Source organism: Carcharodon carcharias, chromosome 21 (assembly GCF_017639515.1).
Source record: "Carcharodon carcharias isolate sCarCar2 chromosome 21, sCarCar2.pri, whole genome shotgun sequence".
Taxonomy (NCBI): Eukaryota; Metazoa; Chordata; class Chondrichthyes; order Lamniformes; family Lamnidae; genus Carcharodon; species Carcharodon carcharias.
The window spans coordinates 33,638,294-33,661,854 of record NC_054487.1 but is presented as its reverse complement, the minus strand read 5'-3'; the positions used below and the strand labels follow the sequence as shown (position 1 = coordinate 33,661,854).

Sequence of the window (23,561 nt, the reverse complement as noted above, 5' to 3'; positions counted from 1 at the left end):
ATACAACTAATCACCTAATGGAAAAATTCAATCAAATTTGTTAGACATGATCTCCCCCTGACAAAGCCATGCTGACTATCCCTGAATAATCCTTGCCCCTCCAAGTGGAGATTAATCTTGTCCCTCAGAGCTTTTTCCAAAAGTTTCCCTACCACTGATGTTAGACTCACCGGCCTATTAACGCGGCAGTTAAATAACACACAAGGTTTTAGACGTCTGAGAAGAGTTACAATGATCGGTGAAATAAAATACGCGGAGAGGCAAGGGGCGCAATTCAACACGTCAGCGTTGTTTTCAGTGGAAGGTGTTAGCATCAAATGATTAACCGCAAAGTTTTACATAACGTCGTTGTGACTGACAGCCCAGGTGATTCTCCAGACTGAGCAACAGGTCCACCTGGGAATAGGCGTGGTTACCTGGGTAATGGGTGCGGTGTTACCTGGGTGATGGGCTCTGATTGGAAAGTTTCCCTAACGCCCACCGCGGGACGCTAACGCACTGGCTGCTCGCAGGCAGCGAGTGGGTGCTGCGCTATGTGAACTATTTGTCGAGTCTCGCATTTCTGTGGTCGTGCCTTGTATTTTATTTAGTAGGGTTTTGTTTTCTCCCCCCACCCAGCCCGTCCTCCCACTCGGTGGTAAAGGAGCTCACCATGCAGCAAGATTTTAGGAGGATTGCAGTAAAGAAGAGGGACATGAACGTTTGTCTCCACAGACCGGAGACGCTGGATCAAACGGGTAAGGAAGCACGGGGTTGAACGCTGCTGGGGGAGAGACAACAGGCGAGCATAAATAGTGGAATTTGAGTTGGCTCCCATTCCCAGGGTGACATTTAAGTGTTTAGTCGCAGGGCGTCTGTTAACTAGGGATCCAGTTTAACACTTCACACAAAACACTTCCTCGCTGCTGTAAGCCTCAGGAATCCTCTTTCCGCATCCAGGTTGTTTACTTTTGCGACTCCATTAATGTTGGCCATGAACTGTTTAAAAACAAAGCTGAAATTATGGATTTGACTTTGGTTGTATTTGGATCAAATAAGGATTCGTTTTCTATATAAAATTAACTTTCTCGTCCTTTCTCTGGTTTAGGGTATTTTAAAGCGTGTAGGTGGCCAGAAAGGTGCCAGATGTTTGATTAGTTTTTTTTTGAAAAATATACTTTTATTCATAAAATATCTGGAAGAACATTCCAAAACGTTTCAAAATCACAATCACAAAAGTACAATCAGACTCAGCTTTTACACATGGATCATGAGGTGCATCAATACAATCAATGAATATTACAATCATTTCAATATGGTCAATGCAGACAATCTTGATAGAATAGCATTGAGGTTGCTGTGTCATTGCACACGGGGTAGGGAGGAACATTTAATATCACCACCGTCAACACCTCTTTGTCCTTTTGTTTATGACATCTTTTGGCTATCTCCACCTATCACTGGCCCTGTATCCAGCTCTACTTGTCCCACCACCCCTTAAACCAGCTTTTATTTCACCTATCTTCTATTTTCCTTAGTTCTGTTGAACACGTTAACTGTGTTCCTCTCTGCAGATGCTGTCAGACCTGCTGAGTTTTTCCAGGTATTTTTATTTTTGTTTTAGATTTCCAGCATCCGCAGTTTTTTGCTTTTAACATTTTATAGAAGTTCCTGTGCCTATTCCCTATCCAGCAGCTCCTGTGGAGGTGTGTGTGGTGAGGATACCTTGGCTCAACTACAATGGCCATATAACCAAATGGCTTAGGGACATTGGCTCTTAATGCTGGCAGGTGAATATTGCCTACTTTGGTAAAATAGTGCACAAATACAAGGGTGGCTATGTGTGTGCGTGGGTGGGGATGGGGTGTGTAGTGGTGAGAATAGAGGATAAATGGAGCATACAGATAGTTAAAATAAGAAATACTGCAATGCTGGAACTCTGAAACAGAAAATGCTGCAAACACCAAGCTGGTCAGGCAGCATCAGTAAAGAAAGGAAAATGTTGATGTTTCAGACATAATCCTTCATCAGGACTGCCTTTTCTTTGTTATGAGCTACATAGATCATCTTTTGAGGTTTGGAGGTGTTCTTTAGGTGCCTCTAGTAATCGATAAGGAGTCAAATCCTCAATAGGAGGGAGTACTGCTACTTGAATGTTGGCTGGTTTGTTTGGCAGAGTGCTGTCTCATTTATCTTCGCTTGTAGAGTTATAATCAAAATCACCTTGATAAAGCCTGTTTACTGAGGAGATAAAGCTGGGTGATAAGTGAAGCAAAATGAACAAGATACTTCTCTTGTTTTCAAAAATATTTATAAACATCAGTTTTTATTTAAATTCTCCTTATAGTCTTTAAAAATTCTTTCTAACTGCTAACTGGGTTAATATCTGATGAACTATTGCAATATGAGCAATGAAATCTTTGACTTGCAATCCTTGGTGATGAAAGTTCTAATCAGTAACTCACAGATTTTTTACAGTTTCAAGCTGACTGTAAAGGCCAAAACATTATCATAAAATTCTAATGTCGGGAAGTTCCTTTTGCAGTGCTCGATCAACACGTTGTTTGGACTTCTCAGTAGAACCGTGGAGACAAAAAGTTTGGAATAATTTAAGGGAAAGTTACTGTTAGTTCCTTCTGAATAAAGATTTAGGATGAGCTCTTCAAACTTGTGATGTTTCAAATATTGAAGTTTAAGATTTTCTCCAATTCCAAGAGGTTTCCTTCATAGTAATCATAGATGAAGGATGCACTCAGACTACAATTCTGGCACCATCACAAAGACTGCTTATTGCACCTCTGTAACGTTGTTCAAATTTGCCCCAGCCTCAGCTCATCTGCTGCTGAAATGCATATCCGTGTCTTTGATAACTCTAGGCTTGGCTAGTAGAGCGGATTTCTGACACTGGACTGCTTGCGCTACTTCGTCAGGAACATGCAGAGGCGAAGTTGATGTCGTAAAAAGAGCATATAAACTTCCGAACCACCTATCTACCCAGCCCTTCAGGCACCACCTGACTTGCACGTGACAGAGTCTGCAGGTCACATATTGGACTTATCAGCCATTTCAGAACCCATTGAATTGGCATGGAAGCAAGTCATCCTCGATCCTGAGGCAACATTGGTTCTTAGTTAAGCAATGCCTCACTTATAAAATTCTCATCCTTGATTTCAAATCTCTCAAGACTTTACCCCTCGTTTTTGTAATTTTCTCCAACCCTACAACCCTCTGAGATATCTGTGCTTCTCCAATTCTGGTCCCTTGCACATCCTTCATTTTAATTGTTCCACCATTGGCAGCCGTGCCTTCAGCTGCTGATGCTGTAGCTCCGGAAATCCCTTCCTAAGCCTCTCTGCCTTTCGCTCCTACTTTATAATACACCCTTAAAACCTACCCCTTTGACCAAGCTTTTGGTCATCAACCCTAATATATCCTTATGTGGGTCCGTGTCAAATTCTGTTTGATAATGCTTTGTGAAGCTTCATTGGGTTTTTGACTATGTTAAAAGCACTAAATATATGCAAATAGTTGTTGCCATGAAGTGGTTTTGTTTCATAATAACTTTTCAGTTGTAATGTTAATTAAACCTAAATTTGGAATGTATCCAAAATACCGAGGAAAGAGGAGTACCCTAGAAGGAGTCTCACTCTATTTTGCTTCAGAACTACTTGAGCCTTGATAACCAGACTACACTTAACAACAATATTGAGAAAGATACTAATTTTTCAAAAAAATTCAGATAAATTTAGGGAAATATTCAAATTAAAGTATTTGGATAATACCATAGAAAATAATGATTATAGGGCAGTGAAGGTGTTAGGACCGGTGGATAAGCTGATAAAGAAAGCATATGGAAAGCGTTCCTTTATTGGATGAGGTATAGAATACAAAAGCAGGGATGTAATAATGGAACTGCATAAAACACTGGTTAGGCCACAGCTGGAATTTTGTATTTTGTGTGCAGTTCTGGTTGCCACGTTACAGGAAGGCATAACAGCTCTGGAGAGAATACAGAGGAAATTTACAAGAATGTTGCTAGGGTTTGCAGCTATGAGGAAAGATTGGATAGGCTGAGTTATTTTCCTTGGGGCTGAGGGGTACAAGATTATGAGGCACCTACATAGAGTCGACAGGGATGCCATGTTTCCCCTAGCATAGAGGGCAGTTAGCAGGGGACACAGATTTAAGATGATTGGTAGTAGGATTAGAGGGGACATGAGGATTCACCCAGAGGATGGTGGGTGTTTGGAATTCACTACCTGGTTTGGTGGTGGAGGCAGAAACCCTCAACTCATTTAAAAGGCACCTGGATCTGTACCTAAAGTACGGTAACCTGCAAGGTTACAGACCAGGAACTGGAAGATGGGATTAAAATAAGCAGATGTTTTTTTTTCTTTTTCATCTAGCGCTGACATGATGGGCTGAATGGCCTCCTTCTGTGCTGTAACTTTCCTATGGTTCAATGATTTTCACACTTTTTTGTGTGAATGATGGAGTGAATATAACTTACATGGAACTTCAGAAATTCTTTGATAAGGTACCACACAAGAGACTATTGGAAGTTCTCTGGGGCTTGGAATTAGGGGAAAGGTAGCAAACTGAATGAAAAACTGGTCAGAAGGAAGAAAGAAGAGAGGAGTTAAGGACAGTTTGGTTGGAAATGGGTGTAGGGGACTGTTTCTATTCATTATCTATATCAATGATATGGGTATAGTGCTACATGCAGATTATTTGATCAAGCTTTTTTTATCTACCTAACAGTACATGAGTACTCTTCAGTTAATTTTTTTAAATAATTGATGGCATGTGGGCATTGCTGGCAAGGCCAGCATTTATTGGCCATCCTTAAGTGCCCTTGAGAAGATGGTGGTGTGCTGCCTACTTGAACCAACTTGTGAATGTAAATATTCAAAAGTAAATTATTAAATAAAATAATTTTTTAGAGCTGGAGCGGTGGCTGGGGACACTGTGGAGCATCCACGAGGCAGAGAGTATCGTGGATAGCGCATACAGAGAGGTGGTCATACTGCAGGCTGAGTCCATAGGCAGGAAGGGAATGGGTGACCATCAGGCAAAGCAAGAGGACTAGGCAGGTAGTGCAGAAATCTCCTGTGGCTATTCCCCTGCAAAACAGATATACTGCTTTGGATACTGTTGAGGGGAATGACCTCTCAGGGGAAAGCAGCAACAGCCAAATTCGTTGCACCGCAGTTGGCTCTGCTGCACAAGGGAAGAGTAAAAAGTGTGGGAATGCAATGGTTATAAGGGATTCAATTGTAAGGGGGATAGATAGGTGTTTCATATGGCCGCAAGCGAGACTCCAGGATGGTATGTTTTTATCTCTCTGTTTAATTGGTATGTTGCCTCCCTGGTGCGAGGGTCAAGGATGCCTCAGAGCGGCTAGAGGACCTTCTGAAGGGGGAGGGTGAATAGCCAGTGGTCATGGTACACATTGGTACAAACGACATAGGTAAAAAAAAGGGATGAGGTCCTAAAAGCAGAATGTAGGGAGTTAGGAAGTAAGTTGAAAAGTAGAACCTCAAAGGTAGTGATCTCAGAATTACTACCAGTGCCACGTGCCAGTCAGAGTAGAAATAGCAGGATATAACGGATGAAAACGTGGCTGAAGAGATGATGTTAAAGGGAGGGTTTCAGATTCCTTGGGCATTAGGACTGGTTCTGGGGGAGGTGGGACCAGTACAAACTGGACGGGTTACACCTGGGCAGGACCGGGACTGATGTCCTAGGGGGAACATTTGCTAGAGTGGTTAGCGAGGGTTTAAACTAAAATGGCAGGGGGATGGGAACATATGGAAGGAGTTAGAGAAAGGGGAATCAAAGACAAGAACAAAAGACAGAAAGGGGAATAAGAAAAGTGATAGGCAGAGAAATCAAGGGCAAGAATCAAACAAGGCCTCAGTGAAAAATAGTGGGAACGGGACAAATAATGTTAAAAAGACAAGCTTTAAGGCTTTGTGCCTTAACGCGAGGAGCATTCGCAATACAGTGGATGAATTAACCACGTAAATAGATGTAAACAGGTATGATATAGTCGGGATTACGGAAACATAGCTTCAGGGTGACCAGGTATGGGAACTGAACATCCAGGGGTATTCAGTATTTAGGAAGGACAGACTAAAAGGAAAAGGAGGTGGAATTGCATTGCTGGTTAAAGAAGAAATTAATGCAATAGTGAGGAAAGATATTAGCTCCGACGATGTGGAAACTGTATGGGTAGAGCTGAGAAACACTAAGGGGCAAAAAACGTTAGTTGGGGTTGTATATAGACCTCCAAACTGGGCTGGTGATGTTGGGAGTGGCATTAAACAGGAAATTAGAGATGCATATAATAAAGGGACATCTGTAATTATGGGTGACTTTAATATGCATATAGATTGGGCAAATCAGATTAGTAACAATACTGTAGGGGAGGAACTCCTGGAGTATATTCGGGATGTTTTTCTGGACCAATACATTGAGGAACCAATGAGAAAACAGGCCATCCTCGAATGGGTTTTATGTAATGAGAAAGGAATAATTGGCAATCTAGTTGTGCGAGGCCCCTTGGGGATGAGTGACCATAAAATGATAGAATTCTTCATCAAGATGGAGAGTGACATAGTTGATTCTGAGACTTGGGTTCTGAATCTTAATAAAGGAAACTACAATGGTATGAGGTGCAAGTTGGCTTTGATGGATTGGGAAACGTTACTTAAAGGGATGAAGGTGGATAGGCAATGGCAAACATTCAAAGAGCGCATGGGTGAACAGCAACAATTGTTTATTCCTGTCTGGCGCCAAAATAAAACAGGAAAGGTGGCCAAACCATGGTTTACAAGGGAAATTAGAGGTAGTATTACATGTAAGGAAGAGGCATACAAATTGGCAAGAAAAAATAACAGACCTGCGGATTGGGAGCAGTTTAGAATTCATCAAAGGAGGACCAAGGGATTGATTAAGAAGGGGAAAATACAGTACGAGAGTAAGCTTGCAGGGAACATAAAAACTGACTGTAAAAGTTTCTATAGGTATGTGAAGAGAAAAACATTGGTGAAGACAAATGTAGGTCCATTACAGTCAGAAACAGGAATTTATAATGGGGAACAAAGAAATGGCTGATCAACTAAATACATATTTTGGTTCTGTCTTCAGAAAGGAGGACACATACCAGAAATGTTGGGGAACACAGGGTTTAGTGAGAGGGAGGAACTGAAAGAAATCAGTATTAGTAGGGAAATAGTGTTGGAGAAATTGATGGGATTGAAGGCCGTTAAATCCCCAGGGCCTGATAATCTACATCCCAGAGTACTTAAGGAAGTGGCCCTAGAAATAGCGGATGCATTGGTGGTCATCTTCCAAGATTCTATAAACTCTGGAACAATTTCTACAGATTGGAGGGTAGCTAATATAACCCCACTATTTAAAAGGGGAGGCAGAGAGAAAACAAGGAATTATAGACCAGTCAGCCTGACATTGGTAGTGGGGAAAATTCTGGAGTCCATTTATAAAAGATTTAATATCTGAGCACTTGGAAAACAGTGGCAGAATTGGACAGAGTCAGCATGGATTTATGAAATGGAAATCACGCTTGACAAATCTACTGGAATTTTTCGAGGATGTAAATAGTAGAGTTGATGCGGGGGAGCCAGTGGATGTGGTTTATTTGAACTTTCAGAAGGCTTTCGACAAAATCCCACATAAGAGATTGGCATGTAAAATTAAACCGCATGAGATTGGGGGTAGTGTATTGGGATGGATAGAAAGTTGGTTGGCAGACAGGAAACAAAGAGTAGGAATAAATTTCCTTTTCCGAATGGCAGGCAGTGATTAGTGGGGTTTCGTAGGGATCGCTGCTGGGACCCCAGTTATTCACAATATATATTAATGATTTAGATGAGGGAATTAAATGTAATATCTCCAAGTTTGCAGATGACACAAAGATGGGTGGGAGGATGAGCTGTGAGGAGGATGCAGAGATGCTTCAGTGTGATTTGGACAAGCTAAGTGAATGGGCAAATGCATGGCAGATGCAGTATAATGAGGATAAATGTGAGGTTATCCATTTTGGTAGCAAAAATAGGAAGGCAGATTATTATCTGAATGGCTATAAATTGAGAGAGGGGAATGTGCAACGAGACCTGGGTATCCTCGTACACTAGTCGCTGAAGGTAAGCATGCAGGTGCAGCAGTCGGTAAAGAAGGCAAATGGTATGTTGGCCTTCATAGCCGGAGGATTGGAATACAGGAACAGGGATGTCTTGCTGCAATTGTACAGGGCCTTAGTGAAACCATGCCTGGAATATTATGTGCAGTTTTGGTCTCCTTATTTGAGGAAGGATGTACTTGCTATAGAAGGAGTGCAGCGAAGGCTTACCCAACTGATTCCTGAGATGGTGGGACTGACATATGAGGAGAGATTGAGTCGATTAGGATTATATTCGCTGGAGTTCAGAAGAATGAGGGGGGATCTCATAGAAACCTATAAAATTCTAACAGGACTAGACAGGGTAGATGCAGGAAGGATGTCCCCAATGGTGGGGGTGTCCAGAACCAGGGGTCACAGTCTGAGGATATGGGGTAGACTATTTAGGACTGAGATGAGGAGAAATTTCTTCACGCAGAGAGTGGTGAGTCTGTGGCATTCGTTACCACAGAAAGTAGTTGAGACCAAAACATTGTATGTTTTCAAGAAGGAGTTAGATATAGCTCTTGGGGCGAAAGGGATCAAAGGGTATGGGGAGAAAGCGGGAGCAGGCTATTGAGTTGGATGATCAGCCATGATCATAATGAATGATGGAGCAGGCTCGAAGGGCCAAAAGGCCTACTCCTGCTCCTAATTTCTATGTTTCTAATGTTAAAAGTAAAAGCTGACATCCTTTTAATTGTCACGTCATGGAGAATCATAAACAATTTTAAATTAGTTTTAATTTCCTTTTAAAAGTCTACATAAATTATAATGTGTAAGAAATATGTTTATAAATAGAAATATATGGCATTGCTGAAACACTTCTGGTTTTCCTTATCTCCTGGCCACTTACATTCAGCTTTGACTGATAAGATTTTTTTTAAATTTTAAAAGAAGATCAGTTGCTCTTTACTGAGGACTGAACCTCTGTGCACCTTAAAAATGCTTCCTTATCTTCCAGAAGGCTTTATTGAGTGCAATAAGAGGATGGCAGGATTGTCTTATGAGACGAGATTGAGGAAAATGGGCTTATATTCTCTAGCATTTCGAAGAATGAGAGGTGATCTCATTGAAACTTACAAAATTCTTACTGGGTGTGACAGGGTCGATGCGTTTAGAATGTTTCCCCTGGCTGCTGAGTCTAGAACTGGAGACACACTCAGAATAAGGGGCAGGCCATTTAGGACTGAGATGAGGGGGAATTTCTTTACTCAGAGGGTGGTGTATCTTTGGAATTCTCTACCCCAGAGGGCTGTGGAAGTTCAATCATTAAGCATGTTCAAAACAGAAATCAATAGATTTCTGGATATTAATAATGTCAAAGGATATGGGGATAGTGCAGGAAAGTGGAGCTGAAGTGGATGATCAGCTATGTTCTAATTGAATGGTGGAGCAGGCACGACAGGCTGAATGGCCTATTCCTGCTCCTATGTTCCTATGTTATTATGTTATAGCTGCATAGTTTTTTTTGGTCGTCACATTGTTCCATTTAATATTAAATATGCAAGTGGAAAATCCAAGCAGCAAAATTTGCCGCTTGTTATCGTATATTTTAAAGATTAATTTAAAAATGTAATTTTATAAAAGAGATTATTTTTTAAAAATAATATATGTGCATCTCTAATGAGTGGCATCCTTCCCATCTCTAATGATAAGGTCACTGCCATCTGATAGAGGAAAAGGACATTCATCCCATAAGTTTATTATTAATTTTAATGACACAATGTATTTCTACCAAGGAATGTTACAGTTGTGTTTTGTTCTGCATTAAGAATGGATATATGAACATTATTTCAGCCATTTGGTTTGTCTCTTGGCAGTTAATTTGCAGTTGGAATTTGGTGGCCGTTAATTGTTGGATAGATATAACATTTGCAGATTTTATGGAAGGTATTGCCTCAAAAGAATTCTAGATTACTTGATATTAATTATAAGGAGTACGATCTGATTTTAGATGCTAATGATATTAATTTTAAAATATTAAATAGCATCCAGACCAAAGTTACCATATTTTTCAGCTCATCAGAACTGGAAAATAAAACAATGTACATGCAACAAAAGTGCTTCAATGATCAGTATCCTTCCAAAATGTAATGAGAGATGGAGAAATCTTCCTTGATAAGCAACTCTAGTTACCTTACCTACATCAGTGATATTTAAAAACATGTTTAATTCATTGTACATCGTCTTTTCAAAACAGTGATAAAACTTTTTATTGAGGGGAGGGAAAGAGCCTTATCATTTTTCTTATGAAGATGTCACAAGTTCCTGGAATGAACTGAAATGGGGCAGAAAAGTGGAGTTGATGTAGAAGATCAGCCACAATCCTATCAAATGGTGGAACAGGTTTGATGGGCCATTTGGCCAACTGCTCCTATTTCTTCTTTTATGTCCTAATGACCAAACCTCAATAGTTACATTGCTATCCATCTGCAATCGAACATTATCATTTACTAATGGACATAATCAATCATTGAGTGCAGGAGCATCCATACTTTTTGTCTTATAACTGCTTAGATATATCTATACCATGAAGCTTTGGTAATCTGTATTGTCATTAATTTGTATACAGTATATAGCTAAACTTGCTGGCATTAACCAGTTTTAGTGTTCCTGTATATCTTGTTCGACAATGAAGTAATAGCATTAAGCTTAGCTCTTTCCATCCGTCCAGGCCCACAAAATTCAAAAAGCAGAAATCACCAAATTTAAAAAATGGAAATAGAACTGAGTTTCATGGGATATCGGTACTCAGGGGCTGCATATAACCCAAAGGCCATATGTCTGTTCCCATGTGTGTTGCACGGTAGTTAAGGTCTAGCAATACATTTCAATGAGATTATAATGTGGCTTAGGATATCTCTGGTTTAAATCATAATCAAAATGCTAACATTCCTTTACTCCACATTTGTTTGGTTTCTTGCAGCTAGCATTTAAAGACAATGCATTCTTTGCTACTTTACTAGACACTGTTTCTTCTAGCAAACCACTGTTTCCTCAATGTTGTGGAAGTTTTACTTAATAAAAATACTAAATTGCAACTAAAGCTGCCTGCCTCTAAGCAGGATGCTTATATACACTCAAATGATTCAAAAAAAATCTTGAGGTCTGTATTTTGGATGTTTTCAGTAATGTAATAGGCCCAATTTACAAAATTGTCAAGGCTCACTGAAAGGGTATAAGATTTAGCATATCTAAGATTGGGCACCTCTAGCTTATTAAAACAAGAAACACAATCATACACTTCCATTTTCAATATCTTTTTGAACAGTAGATATTATGTTTAAAAAAAAGCTGCACTACATATTAACCCCATCTATATGCATTAAAATCTTACAAAAGTTGTACACTTTCTGCCTGCAAATGTTATTTCCTGCTTTCGTGACTACTGTTCATACTTTTGTGTCAACTTTTTCTTTTGTAAACACATATGTCCACATTTCCCAGTCAATTTGGCTATGTCCATTATGATCTGTCACAATTTAATTATAACCTTTGGTCACCATGCGCTGCTGCTATCTTTCCTCCCACTTAATAATTTCTGAAAAAATGGTTGCCTTATATTTCTGAGTAACTGGAAATAAAGATTTGAATGAAACAAATTAAAATGCATATTTCACAATGCAATTAATTGTTTTCTGTGCCTGTTAATATTCACCTTTTTAAATTGAAGGCCTCAATCTCCCCAGAAGTCTGGGATTGAAGTTTGTAAAGCTGTGACTTGATTAGTTTTATGCAAAATATGCAGTCTGTGCGTGTTTCCTGGGTGCAGTAATATCAGTTAGTTAGCTGAACAGCTGGTATATTTTTCTTTAGCTTCTAGCTGTTTCTCATAATTTTTTTGAAGAGGAGTACTTTGAAGGTGAAAGTCTACATTGCATGTTTTCTTTAAATACAGAGTCAGCATATATGAGTTTGTGAGAGAACAACACATTACACTAATTTGTAGCTTTTTTTTTTGTTCTATAAACTTCAGAACATGTATTGCAAAGTATTAGAGCATAGAAACAGGCCAGCATCTGTGCTCCAAATTAGCCTTTACCCAGACACCATCAATGTATTCTTCTTCCTTTCTCCCTCATGAGCTTTTCAAGCTTTCTCCTGAATATATCTGTGCTGTTTGCCTCAGCTACCCCCTGTGGTAGCGTGTTCCACGTTATAGCTACTCTCTGGGCAATGCTCCTGAATTCCCTATTGGATTTCTTAGTGACTATTTTATACTTAGTTCCCCAGGCCTGGTCTCCTGCACAAGTGAAAACATCTCTGTGTCTACCCTAACAAACCATTTTGTAATCTTGAAGACTTCCGGTTACTTTTCAGTCTTTTCTAGAGAAAAGAGTCCCAGCTTGTTCACTCTTTTGTGATAAATCTCTCAATTCTGGTATAATTCTAGTAAATCAATTTTTTTGTGCCTTTCCAGGACCTCTATAACTTTTTTATAATACGGGGAGCAAAACTATTCATAGAACTCCAGCAACTGTGACCTAAACAGGGTTCTGTACAAGTTAAATGTAACTTTGCTCTTTAATTCTATCTCTAGAAATGACCACCAGTGCTGTTCTTTTTTTTAAAAATGTCCTTATTAAACTGCATTGCTACTTTTAGTGATTTGTGTACCTCCGAATCCTTTTGTTCTTCTTGCTAATTTAGGCGCTAATTTTCCTACTAAATTGCATTACCTCACAGATATCTATGTTGAAGTTCATTTGCCAATTGCATGCCCATTCTGCAAGGTTATTAGTGTCTTCCTGCATTTTATTGTAATCCTCCTCCATAATAACTAAATCACCCTATTTGGTGTCATCCACAAATTTTGAAATTATACACCCAATTCCTGAGCCCAGATTGTTTATGTAAATACTGATTGTTGTGGAACATCACTTTTCACCATTTTCCCCAGAAGGAAAAAAACAGTAAGACTTGGGAACTGACTGGTATTGGTCCAAACTGGTCTTGCATACAGTACCATAAAATTAAACTCCAGTTCAGACCATACCAGTCATTTCCAGATTTTACTGGTTTTTCCTCTTGACTCAACATGTACTGACCTTGGCCGTGAGTTTACTATGTTGTACCTCAAAGGTCTTTTGGAAATTCAAATATAAGACGTCTACTGCACTATCCTTTCTGTTACTTCTTTAAAGAATTTAATAGGATTCATCAAGTATTACCTTTCCTTTTAGAATCTGTGCTATTATATTTTCAGTTTCTAAATGTCTTTCTGTTAGAGCTTTGATTAAGGATTCCATTAACTTTCTTGCTTATTGGTCTTTATTTCCATGGCTTATTCTACCTCCTTTTTTAGATGTAGGAATCACACTAACAGTCCACCAGCCTTCTTGTGCTATTCCTTTTTCAAAAAAAGAATTTTATCTGTATATTTAAAATGTATCTCTTTCCTAATTTATTTTAATATACACAGATGCAAACCATCCAGACTGTGGTTTCATTCACTCTAAATATGAGTAGTTTTATCAATTCACTGAATCACAAAATCTCACAGTGCAGAAGAGGTCCTTCGGCCCATTGAGTCTGCACCGACACATGAGAAACACCTGACCTACCTACCTAACCCCATTTACCAGGACTTGGCCCATAGCCTTGAATGACATGACGTGCCAAGTGCTCATCCAGGTACTTTTAAAGGATGTGAGGCAACCTCTACCCTCCCAGGCAGCGCATTCCAGATCGTCACCACACTCTGGGTAAGAAAGCTTTTCCTCACATCCCCCTAAACCTCCTGCCCCTCACTTTGAACTTGTGTCCCCTCGTGACTGACCCTTCAACTAAGGGGAACAACTGCTCCCTATCCTCCCTGTCCACGCCCCTCATAATCTTGTACACCTCGATCAGGTCGCCCCTCAGTCTTCTCTGCTCCAGCAAAAACAACCCAAGAATATCCAACTGTCTTCATAACTTAAATGTTTCATCCCAGGCAACATTCTGTTGAATCTTCACTGCACCCCCTCCAGTGCAATCACATCCTTCCTATAATGTGGTGACCAGAACTGCACACAGTACTCCAGCTGTGGCCTCACCAAGGTTCTATACAACTCAAACATGACCTCCCCACTTTTGTAACCTATGCTTCGATTGATAAAGACAAGTGTCCCATATGCCTTTTTTACCCACTAACATGCCCCTCTGCCTTCAGAGATCAATGGACACACGTGCCAAGGTCCCTTTGTTCCTCAGAACTTCCTACTGTTATGCCATTCATTGAATACTTCCTTGTCAAATTACTCCTTTCAAAGTGTATCACCTCACTTTCCAGGTTTAAATTCCATCTGCCACTTATCTGCCCATTTGATCATCCTGTCTATATCTTCCTGTAGCCCAAGACAATCAACCTCATTGTTAACCACCTTGCCAATCTTTGTGTCATCCGCAAATTTACTAATCCTACCCCCCACATAGTCATCTATCTCCATATTCTATTATCTCCTACCATTCAATCTTAAATGTCTTTATATCACTTTTGATCTTTTAATGTCATGTCCACCATGTTAGTTTCCCTGATAAAACAGAGTTAAAGTAATTATTTAATATCTCTGCCATTTCACTGTCATCTATCAATGTAGATCCCTTAGTGGCCCTATCCTATCTTGATTTTTCCTTTTTTTTGAGTACTGCAGAGTACTTCACTATTTTTTATATTCCTTGTTAATTTACTTTTGTAATTTCTCTTTGCCTTCCTAATTTCTGACATGGGATCATAGTTTATGGCACAGAAAGAGGCCACTTGGCCCATCATTTATACACAGGCTGAAAAAAACGAATCACCCAGCCTAATCCCACTTTCCAGCATTTGGTCCATAGCCCTGTAGGTTATGGCACTCAGGTGCACATCCAGGCACCTTTTAAATAAGATAAGGTTTTCTGCCTCTACCATCTTTTCAGGCAGAGAATTCCAGACCCCTAACAGTTCCTCCGTAATCCCCCCCCACCCCCCACATTTCCCCTCACTTTAAATCTGTGCCCCATAGTCACTGACCTCTCTGCTAGGTAAGTAGGCCCTTCCCATCCACTCTATCTAGGCCCCTCATAATTTTGTACATCTCAATCACATCTCCACTCAGTCTCCTCTGTTCCAAGGAGAACAACACCAGCCTATCCAATCTTTCCTCATAGTTGAACGTTCCTAACCTTTTTGTACTTTTTTTTTATCTCCTCCTTCCTCATCTATGTATGAAGTGTGTGCCTTTTGCTTTAGTTTTTTCTTTTTTCATTCATTTTGCTGCAATATGGCTTGTTTGTCCCTGCTTTTTAGTGGGAAATACTTGCGGACTCTATTGATCACCATTTTAAATGTTTCCCATTGCTGCTCTTTTCCTTTGTCAGTAATTTTTTCCAGTTTATTTTCCTGAATTCCACTCTCCTCTCCTTAAAATCATTTATTATTTCTGTTATTTATTGCTTTTGTCATCGTCTTACTTAAGCCCTTTACGATCTTTATCTTATACCCATAAATGCTACTTCCTAGGTCCAGTACTCTTATTTCCTGTTTCCGCACTGGTTCCTTTCCAATATTAAGCTGAGAGATAAAGGATATTTTTCGGTATTTATAGTTTTCCCATCATAATTGACAGAATTTTGGAATTCAATCCCCAAGGCACCAATGAAAATCCAGAATACCATTGAGTAAATGTTATTTATTTGATTTATTCTGACATTTTAAATCCATATTTACATAGTATAAATATCCAAATTATAAAACAGGAAATCCTTTGATTTACCCAAAACTGTTCCATGGGGTATCTAGTTAGAACATTATTCATACTTATTTTCATTCCATGTACTGCACAGATATATTGGAGCTGCTTTGTTGTTTTAAATTCAAGCTGTCTTCATCCAGGTGTTAATGAAAATTCTGAAAAAAAAGTTCCCCAGCAAAACAATTGAAAACTGCTACGTCAACTTAATACACAAATTTTATTCAATCTGCCCCTATTCTCCGCCACATGTTATATTTGTTGTGGGTTATATTCTATGTTGCATGTCCTTGTGTGAACATGTTGAACAAACTAATAATAACAAAAAATGCTGGAAATATTTAGCAGGTCTAGTAGCTTTTGTGCAGAGAGAAACAAAGTTAACATTTCAGGTCTGTGACCTTTCAGACCAGAATGTAAGCAAAGGCAGTCAGATACTTGCTGCCTCACTGAGATCTTATTGAATTAAATTAAGTTAAATGACTGTCAGCAACGTGTAGCGAGGCATATGAAAAATCAGCAATTCAAAAGTAGTTTTTCCTTTAAGCTATCTGCATATTGACCACAGTATTTGAATATCTTTATATATATACTCCTTTAACTTCCTAGTAGCTTAAGATAAAATATGACTCAAATAGCTCAAATACCTAGCTGTTTTCAGAATCATCTAATAATCTGTACCAGAAATGCACTGTAGCTGAATGAGTTCTTGAAATCATTTGTTCAGTCTGATCACTCTAAATATAATTCATGTCATTAGGTTTTATGATGACTTCTCCACATGAATTTGTTGTGGGTCAGCTTATGATTTAACTGGGCAAACTGAAAACTTCAAGAACTATTTACTTCATATGTTTATCCTCACCTTTTATTTAATAGTAAAATACAAGGTAATATATTTGTATTTCATTAATTAGTTTTACTAAATTGGCATAATTTATTTATTTACAGTTTCCGTAGTAAGCTTTACTCCCAATGATTCCAGAACTGTATTGATATTAATGCCAGCCTCAGTTAACATCTCAAATATTTTTAGATAATGAATAATAAACTACCTCATGCATAATAGAAATAACTTTTAAAAGGGCCTGACTGTGAGTTGTATGTTAGAAGGTGGATGTATGATCATCTATGGATGATACAACTGCTGGCTGTTTATTTTTCATCTGAAACCCTTACGACTAGCAGAGGAACACTCGTTTTATAGCTGATTAAATTTTCAGGCAAACCTTTACCAGAGCCCAAATTTCTGTAAAGATGGCAGGGCTTTGCATCTTAGCCAAAATCGTGCAGATGCCCCAATTCCAGAAGTCCTGCCCCTGTACCTGGCACCCACCATTTTTGCTGGGGGGTGGAATGGGGCTGGGAGTATTTCACACATCTGCAGTCCATGGGGTCAGTGGCACATATAAAAGTGCAGCTGCCTTCAATCAGAAGCAATTTTCACCGCCAAGGTTTCTGCACCATGACTCGTGGGATTTACAAAGTTTTGAAAAAGGTCTAAACCTGTGGAGTTTTTGGAGAGGTCAGGTTTTGGGATTGTTAAGAGTAGACATGAATGTGCATAAAATGTGAATAAGGTCTGTGGAACTGTCAAGATGTCAAGTCATTTAAATTGCCTGCTCTTTAAATTTTGAAAAAATGGCCTACAGGTGGGGAAAAAAATCAGTACTTACAATTTCACTAGATGTTTGTTGACTTGAGTCTAAGGGTTATCATTATAGTCTTAGTGTTTCTTGACTGCTTGCATAACCTATCATTATTACAGTGGGGGAATTGTATGGTCACAGTTTAATTGACGGCTCCAAATGGTTATAAAGGGATTAGCTGTCCTTGGTGCGGGGCTATGAATACAAATGTTTGTTTTTTAAATAGGGGATTAAGTATTTGAAGGGATTTAAATGTATTGATTGGGCTTTGATCAATGAGTTTTTTACATAGTGAGCTCTATGATAGATACTTAGAATTTTATTTCATTTCAGCATGACCCCTAAAGTCTGTCCATGGTGAACTGGCATGGAAGGTATAAGGACAAAGGGTGGTGGGTGGGGGATGTGAGTTGGCTTGATTTGCCACTAAGTTGGCATAGGGACTATAAAGGGCCATGAGGTTGAGTGGGCATCATTGTTTGGCATGATTTGCTATTTAAGTTGGTATGGAGGGTATGAGGGCCCATGAGGGAGTAGGTAGAGGGGCATAGGTTATCATACAGATTATGAGTGACCATGGGGGCAGGCAGAGGGGAATATGTTGACATGGAGGGCATAAGGGGTCATGGGGGTGGGTAGGGAGGCATGAGATGGCATGAATTGGCATGGATGGGTTATAGGGAGTGTGTGGGAGCTGAGGGGTGTGAGGGATGTGGGCTAGAAGGCCTTACTGCTTTTATTATAACTGGGAAGAAGCCCCAGAACACCAAGTCAGGCCTTTTAAATAGCCTGCCTCGGCACTCAGCATCTCCTGCTGCTGCGTGGTGGTGGGCCCGACTCCAGCTAATACCTGCCCCTGGAACAAAATCCAAATGTTTGGGTAAGTTTCTCCCAAGTTGGGTTAGGGAGTCAGAAATTTTCCCAACCTTGCGCACCCAACTCAGGAGTGAAAATTCAGCCTTAGGGTGTTTAAAACTCACATTCAGAACAGATGAAAGGCTGATTAAATGTACAAATTTTAGGTAAGACCACAACTGTAGTTTTCATGTGCAACTTGGCAGAGCATGTGCTGTGCACACTACTTCTTGCTGTACTAGGAGTTGAGTATCCTAACCAATGGCTTTTAAAGGCACCCATCAGTTGGAACCCCCTATCAACCCCCCCATCGATTAACCCCCTGTCAACATTCTGGGGCTTACCATTTGCCAGAAATGGAACTGGACTAGCCATGTAAATAGTGTAGCGGCAAGAGGAAGTCAGAGGCTGGGAATTCTGTGGTGAGTAACTCGCCTCCTGTCCACTATCTACAAGGTACAAGTCAGGAATATTACGGAATACCCTCCACTTGCCTGGATGATAGTGGCTCCAAACAACAGTCAAGCAGCTTGACACTATCCAGAACAAAGCAGCCTGATTGATTGGTGCCCCATCCACCACCTTCAACATCCGCTCCCTCCACCAGGAACACACAATGGCACCAATATGTACCACCTACAAGATGCACTGTAGCAACTCAACAAGGCTTCTTCGACAGTATCTTCTAAATACACGACCTCTGCCACCTAGAATAAAGGGCAGCAGACACATGGGGACACCACCACCTGGAAGTTCCCCTCCAAGCCACACACCATCCAGACTTGGAAATATATCATTGTTCCTTCACTGGCACTGGGTCAAAATCCCTTCCTAACAGCATCGTGGGTGTACCTACGTCACATGGACTGCAGCAGTTCAGGAAGGCAACTCAGCATCACCTTCTCAAGGGCACCAAGGGATGGACAACAAATGTTAGCCTTGCCAGCAACGCGTTCACCCCACGAATGAATTAAAAAAAAACCTCAGGAAAAGTTAAGGTTTTATTGTTTTTTTAAAGATTTCTGTGGTGCCAGAGGACCATTTACAAAAGTCTGACTTATTGCCAACCCATTTTCGTCCTGACCCCCTCAACAGACCCCACCTGCCAGCCAGCTTTGCAAAGAAGCTGATCAATTTTCCACCATCTGAAATCGATGGATGTCCACAGCATACCAGTAATGTTCAAGTGAAACTGAACATGATTCAAGCTGCCCAATTCTGGCCCTGGGCTGTTGCCATAGGCTCACTGTTGACCTTGTACTGGGGTTGGGACAAAACTAAAATCAACCCCACCCCTTCCAAGCCCCTCCCCCAAACTTGATCTTCGCTCTTGCATGTGAAATTATTATTAGTACCCCATAATGTTAGAGTCACACACCGTAGAATTGTGTTGAACAGACGTAGGCCCATATTTTACCAAGTGCCTATTAATTTTGTCCCTAATTATTGGGCTGGATTATATGCTGAGGGCAGGCCTCCTGCACCCAGCTGGGTGGTGACCTACCTCTGCTTGGCTGGCTCGCCTCACTTTAATTTTTTTGGGCAGCGGTCATTTAATTATATGAAGTGGGACTTCCTTCCTGCTCCAGGAGGATGTCTTGCCTCATAGAATTGCTGGCCAATTGGAGGCCAGCAGCTCTGTGCCACACCAGGGTCAGTGGCCACTGGCGATACTGCAGCCACTGGCGATACTGCAGCCACTGGCGATACTGCAGGAGGCCCGGGACGAAGAGGAACTGTGGATGCCCCGAAACTCGGGTAAGTCCGGGAGCTTGCCAGGGCAGGGGGAGAGGATAGACAAGGGCAGGCAAAACTGTTGGCAGGGGGCTCTGAATGGTTCAGGAGACCTGGAAAGGAGAACCCCCCCCTTTCTTTGGAATCCACTGTAATGAACTGCACATTGAAACACCTTTTCTTGTGTTATGTTGAAGATATTTAAGGTTCAAATTTATTAAATTCAATTTTAAATAAATAACTCAGTTAAAAAAAACTTACAATTTTAGATAATGCAGCCAGTTCTACTTTCAAACTGGATTCTGTGTACATAACAGCAGAATGTGTAATTTCTTAAAGGAGAACTCCATGTACTATATGAACAGTTGTATACATTGAGCTGCTGGAAATATGTGACGTGTCTTTTTACAATTGGAGCAAGAGTTACACAACATGCCATTGTAAGGACTGTGGCAGATGCTAATGTCGCAATAAATATTTCAAGTGACAGAAAGAAAAATCTCTGAATTGTGCTACAGGGGAACAAATATATGGGGCAATATATTAATTTTGAATATATTGAATACTTTTTAACATTTATTCATTAATGGGATGTGGGCTTCGCTGGCTGGGCCAGCATTTATTGTCCATCCCTAGTTGCCTTTGAGACGGTGGTGGTGAGCTGCCTCCTTGAACCACTGCACTCCATGTGGTGTAGGTACACCCAAAGTGCTGTTAGGAAGGGAGTTCCAGGATTTTGACCCAGCAACAATGAAGGAACAGCGATATATTTCTAAGTCAGGATGGTGAGTAACTTGGAGGGATGGTGTACCCATCTATCTGCTGCCCTTGTTCTTTTAGATGGTAGTGGTCGTGGATTTGGAAGGTGCTGTCAAAAGAGCCTTGGTGAATTCCTGCAGTGCATCTTGTTGACGGTACACGCGGCTGGTACTGTGCATCGGTGGTGGATGGAGTGAATGTTTGTGGGTGTGTTGCTTTGTCTTCGACGGTGTCAAGTTTCTTGAGTGTTGCTGGAGCTGCATTCATCCAGGCAAGTGGGGAATATTCCATCACACTCCTGACTTGTGCCTTGTAGATGGTGGACAGGCTTTGGGGAGTCAGGAGGTGAGTTATTCGTTGAATGATTCTTAGACTCTGACCTGCTCTTGTAGCCACAGTATTTATATGGCTAGTCCAGTTCAGTTTCTGGTCAATGGTAACTGCTAGGATGTTGATAGTAGGGGATTCGGTGATGGTAAAGCCGTTGAACATCAAGAGGCAATGGTTGGATTCTCGCTTGTTGGACATGGTCATTGCCTGATACTGTGTGGTGCGAATGTTACTTGCCACTTGTCAACCCAAGCCTGGATATTGTCCAGGTCTTGCTGCATTTGGACATGGACTGTTTCAGTATCTGAGGAGTCGCAAATGGTGCTGAATGATGCTAAGCAATCATGAGTGAACGTCCCCACTTCTGACCTTATGATTTAAAAAATGCCCTTGATGAAGCAGCTGAAGATGTTTGGGCCAAGGACACTACCCTGAGGAACTCCTGCATGATGTCCTGGAGCTGAGATGACTGACCTTCAACAACCACAACCATCTTCCTTTTGTGCCAGGTATGACTCCAACCAATGGAGAGTTTTCCCCCTGATTCCCATTGACTCCAGTTTTGCTAGGGCTCCTTGATGCCACACACTGTCAAATGATGCCTTGATGTCAAGGGCAGTCACTCTCACCTCACCTCTTGAGTTCAGCTTTTTTGTCCATGTTTGATCCAAGGCTGTAACGAGGTCAGGAGCTGAGTGGCCCTGGTGGAACGCAAAGTGGGTCTCAGTGAGCAGGTTATTGCTAAGCAAGTGCCGCTTGATAGCACTGTTGATGATCCTCCCATCACTTTACTGATGATCAAGAGTAGACTGAAGGGGCGGTAATTGGTTGGGTTGGATTTGTCCTGCTTTTTGTGTACAGGACATACTTGGGCAATTTTCCACGTAGTCAGGTAGATGCCAGTGTTATTGGCTATATTGAAATACAGCTATACTGGAATAGCTTGGCTGGGAGCGCAGCAAGTTCTGGAGCACAAGTCTTCAGTACTATTGCCGGAGTATTGTCAGGGCCCATAGCCTTTGCAGTATTCAGTGCCTTCAGCCATTTCTTGATATCACGTGAAGTGAATCAAATTGGCTGAAGACTGGCACCTGTGATGCTGGGGACCTCCGGAGGAGGCCGAGGTGGATCAACCACTCGGCGTTTCTGGCTGAAGTTTATAGTAAATGCTTCAGCCTTATCTTTTGCACTGATGTGCTGGGCTCCTCCATCATTGAGGATGAGGATATTTGTGGAGCTTTCTCCTCCAGTGAGTTGTTTAATTGTCCACCACCATTCACAACTTGATGAGGCAGGACTGCAGAGCTTAGATCTGATCTGTTGATTGTGGGATCGTTGGACTGCAGCGGCTCAAGAAGGCAGCTCACCACCACCTTCTCAAGGGCAACAGGGGATGGGCAATAAATGCTGGCCCAGCCAGCGAAGCCCACATCCCATGAATGAATTTTTAAAAAATCATTCTTTAAATAAATTCTGATAGGGCAGAATTCTGCCCTTGGCAGAGGCAGTTGGGAAGCCGCCCGCTGCCCATGATCAACACCACACCGCGATTTTACACAGGCGGGTCAGTGTGGAACATGAGCAGCAGCGCTCAGTGTGTGAAAGAGCGCTTCAATTGGAGCTGCCTCAGGGAGATGAAGTGCTGTTTAAAAAAAACTAATGAATAAAATGAGCAGGGACATGTTTTTAATTAAAGTGTAAAAGTTTTATTTTATTTTTATTTGCTTTAGGAATCCTCATCCCGCCCGTGGATGAGGTTTCATAAAAAATGCAAAGGCCGCTTGGCTTTTTCGCCTGCCCATCAACCATTAGGCTGAACGGTAAGGGAAAAATTCAGCTCAGTTGCTAACTTAATGGCCTTAATAAGCCTTTTAATTGTCGGTGGGCGAGCTCACATCTACGGTGCGCACCGGCTGACTGAACTATTGCAAGAGTGAGTGTTGAAGTTGGCATGCACGGCCGATGTGAACGTGCTTTATTTCACACTCTGGTGTGTCAGGCATGTGCCGAGGGAAAAATCCTGCCCATAGTAACCATAGCTTTTAGTTTGACCAGAAATTTAACTGGACCTGCCATGTAAATACTGTGGCTCGAAGAGCAGGCTGGAGGCTTGTTCTGCAGTAAGTAATGCATCTCCTGACTCCACAAAGTCTGTCCACCAGGCACAAGTCAAGAGTGTGATAGAATACTCTGCATTTGCCTGGATGAGTGCAGCTCCAACAACATCAAGAAGCTCGCCATCATCCAGGGCAATGCAACTGCTTGGTGTCAACCTCATTGATCACCTTAAACATTCACTCCTACCACCCGCACACAGTGGCAGCAGTGTGTACCATTTACAAGATGCAGTGTAGCGAC

General features: G+C 41.1%; 1 protein-coding gene across 2 annotated transcripts in view; it reads left to right on the top strand.

Annotated features, from left to right (window-relative positions):
* The first annotated feature begins 404 nt into the window (after positions 1–404).
* LOC121293108 (FYVE, RhoGEF and PH domain-containing protein 4-like) overlaps positions 405–23,561 on the top strand; it is a 335,511-nt gene continuing 312,354 nt past the window's right edge. Inside the window, exons 1-2 of one of the 2 annotated variants that reach the window (XM_041215765.1) lie at positions 405–420; positions 619–737. In XM_041215765.1, coding sequence (XP_041071699.1) covers positions 653–737 — 85 coding nt within the window. In that variant the 5' untranslated portion in view covers positions 405–420; positions 619–652. Of the gene's footprint in view, positions 421–509; positions 738–23,561 lie in introns of those variants that run through there. The other variant, XM_041215764.1, reaches the window with a different exon arrangement.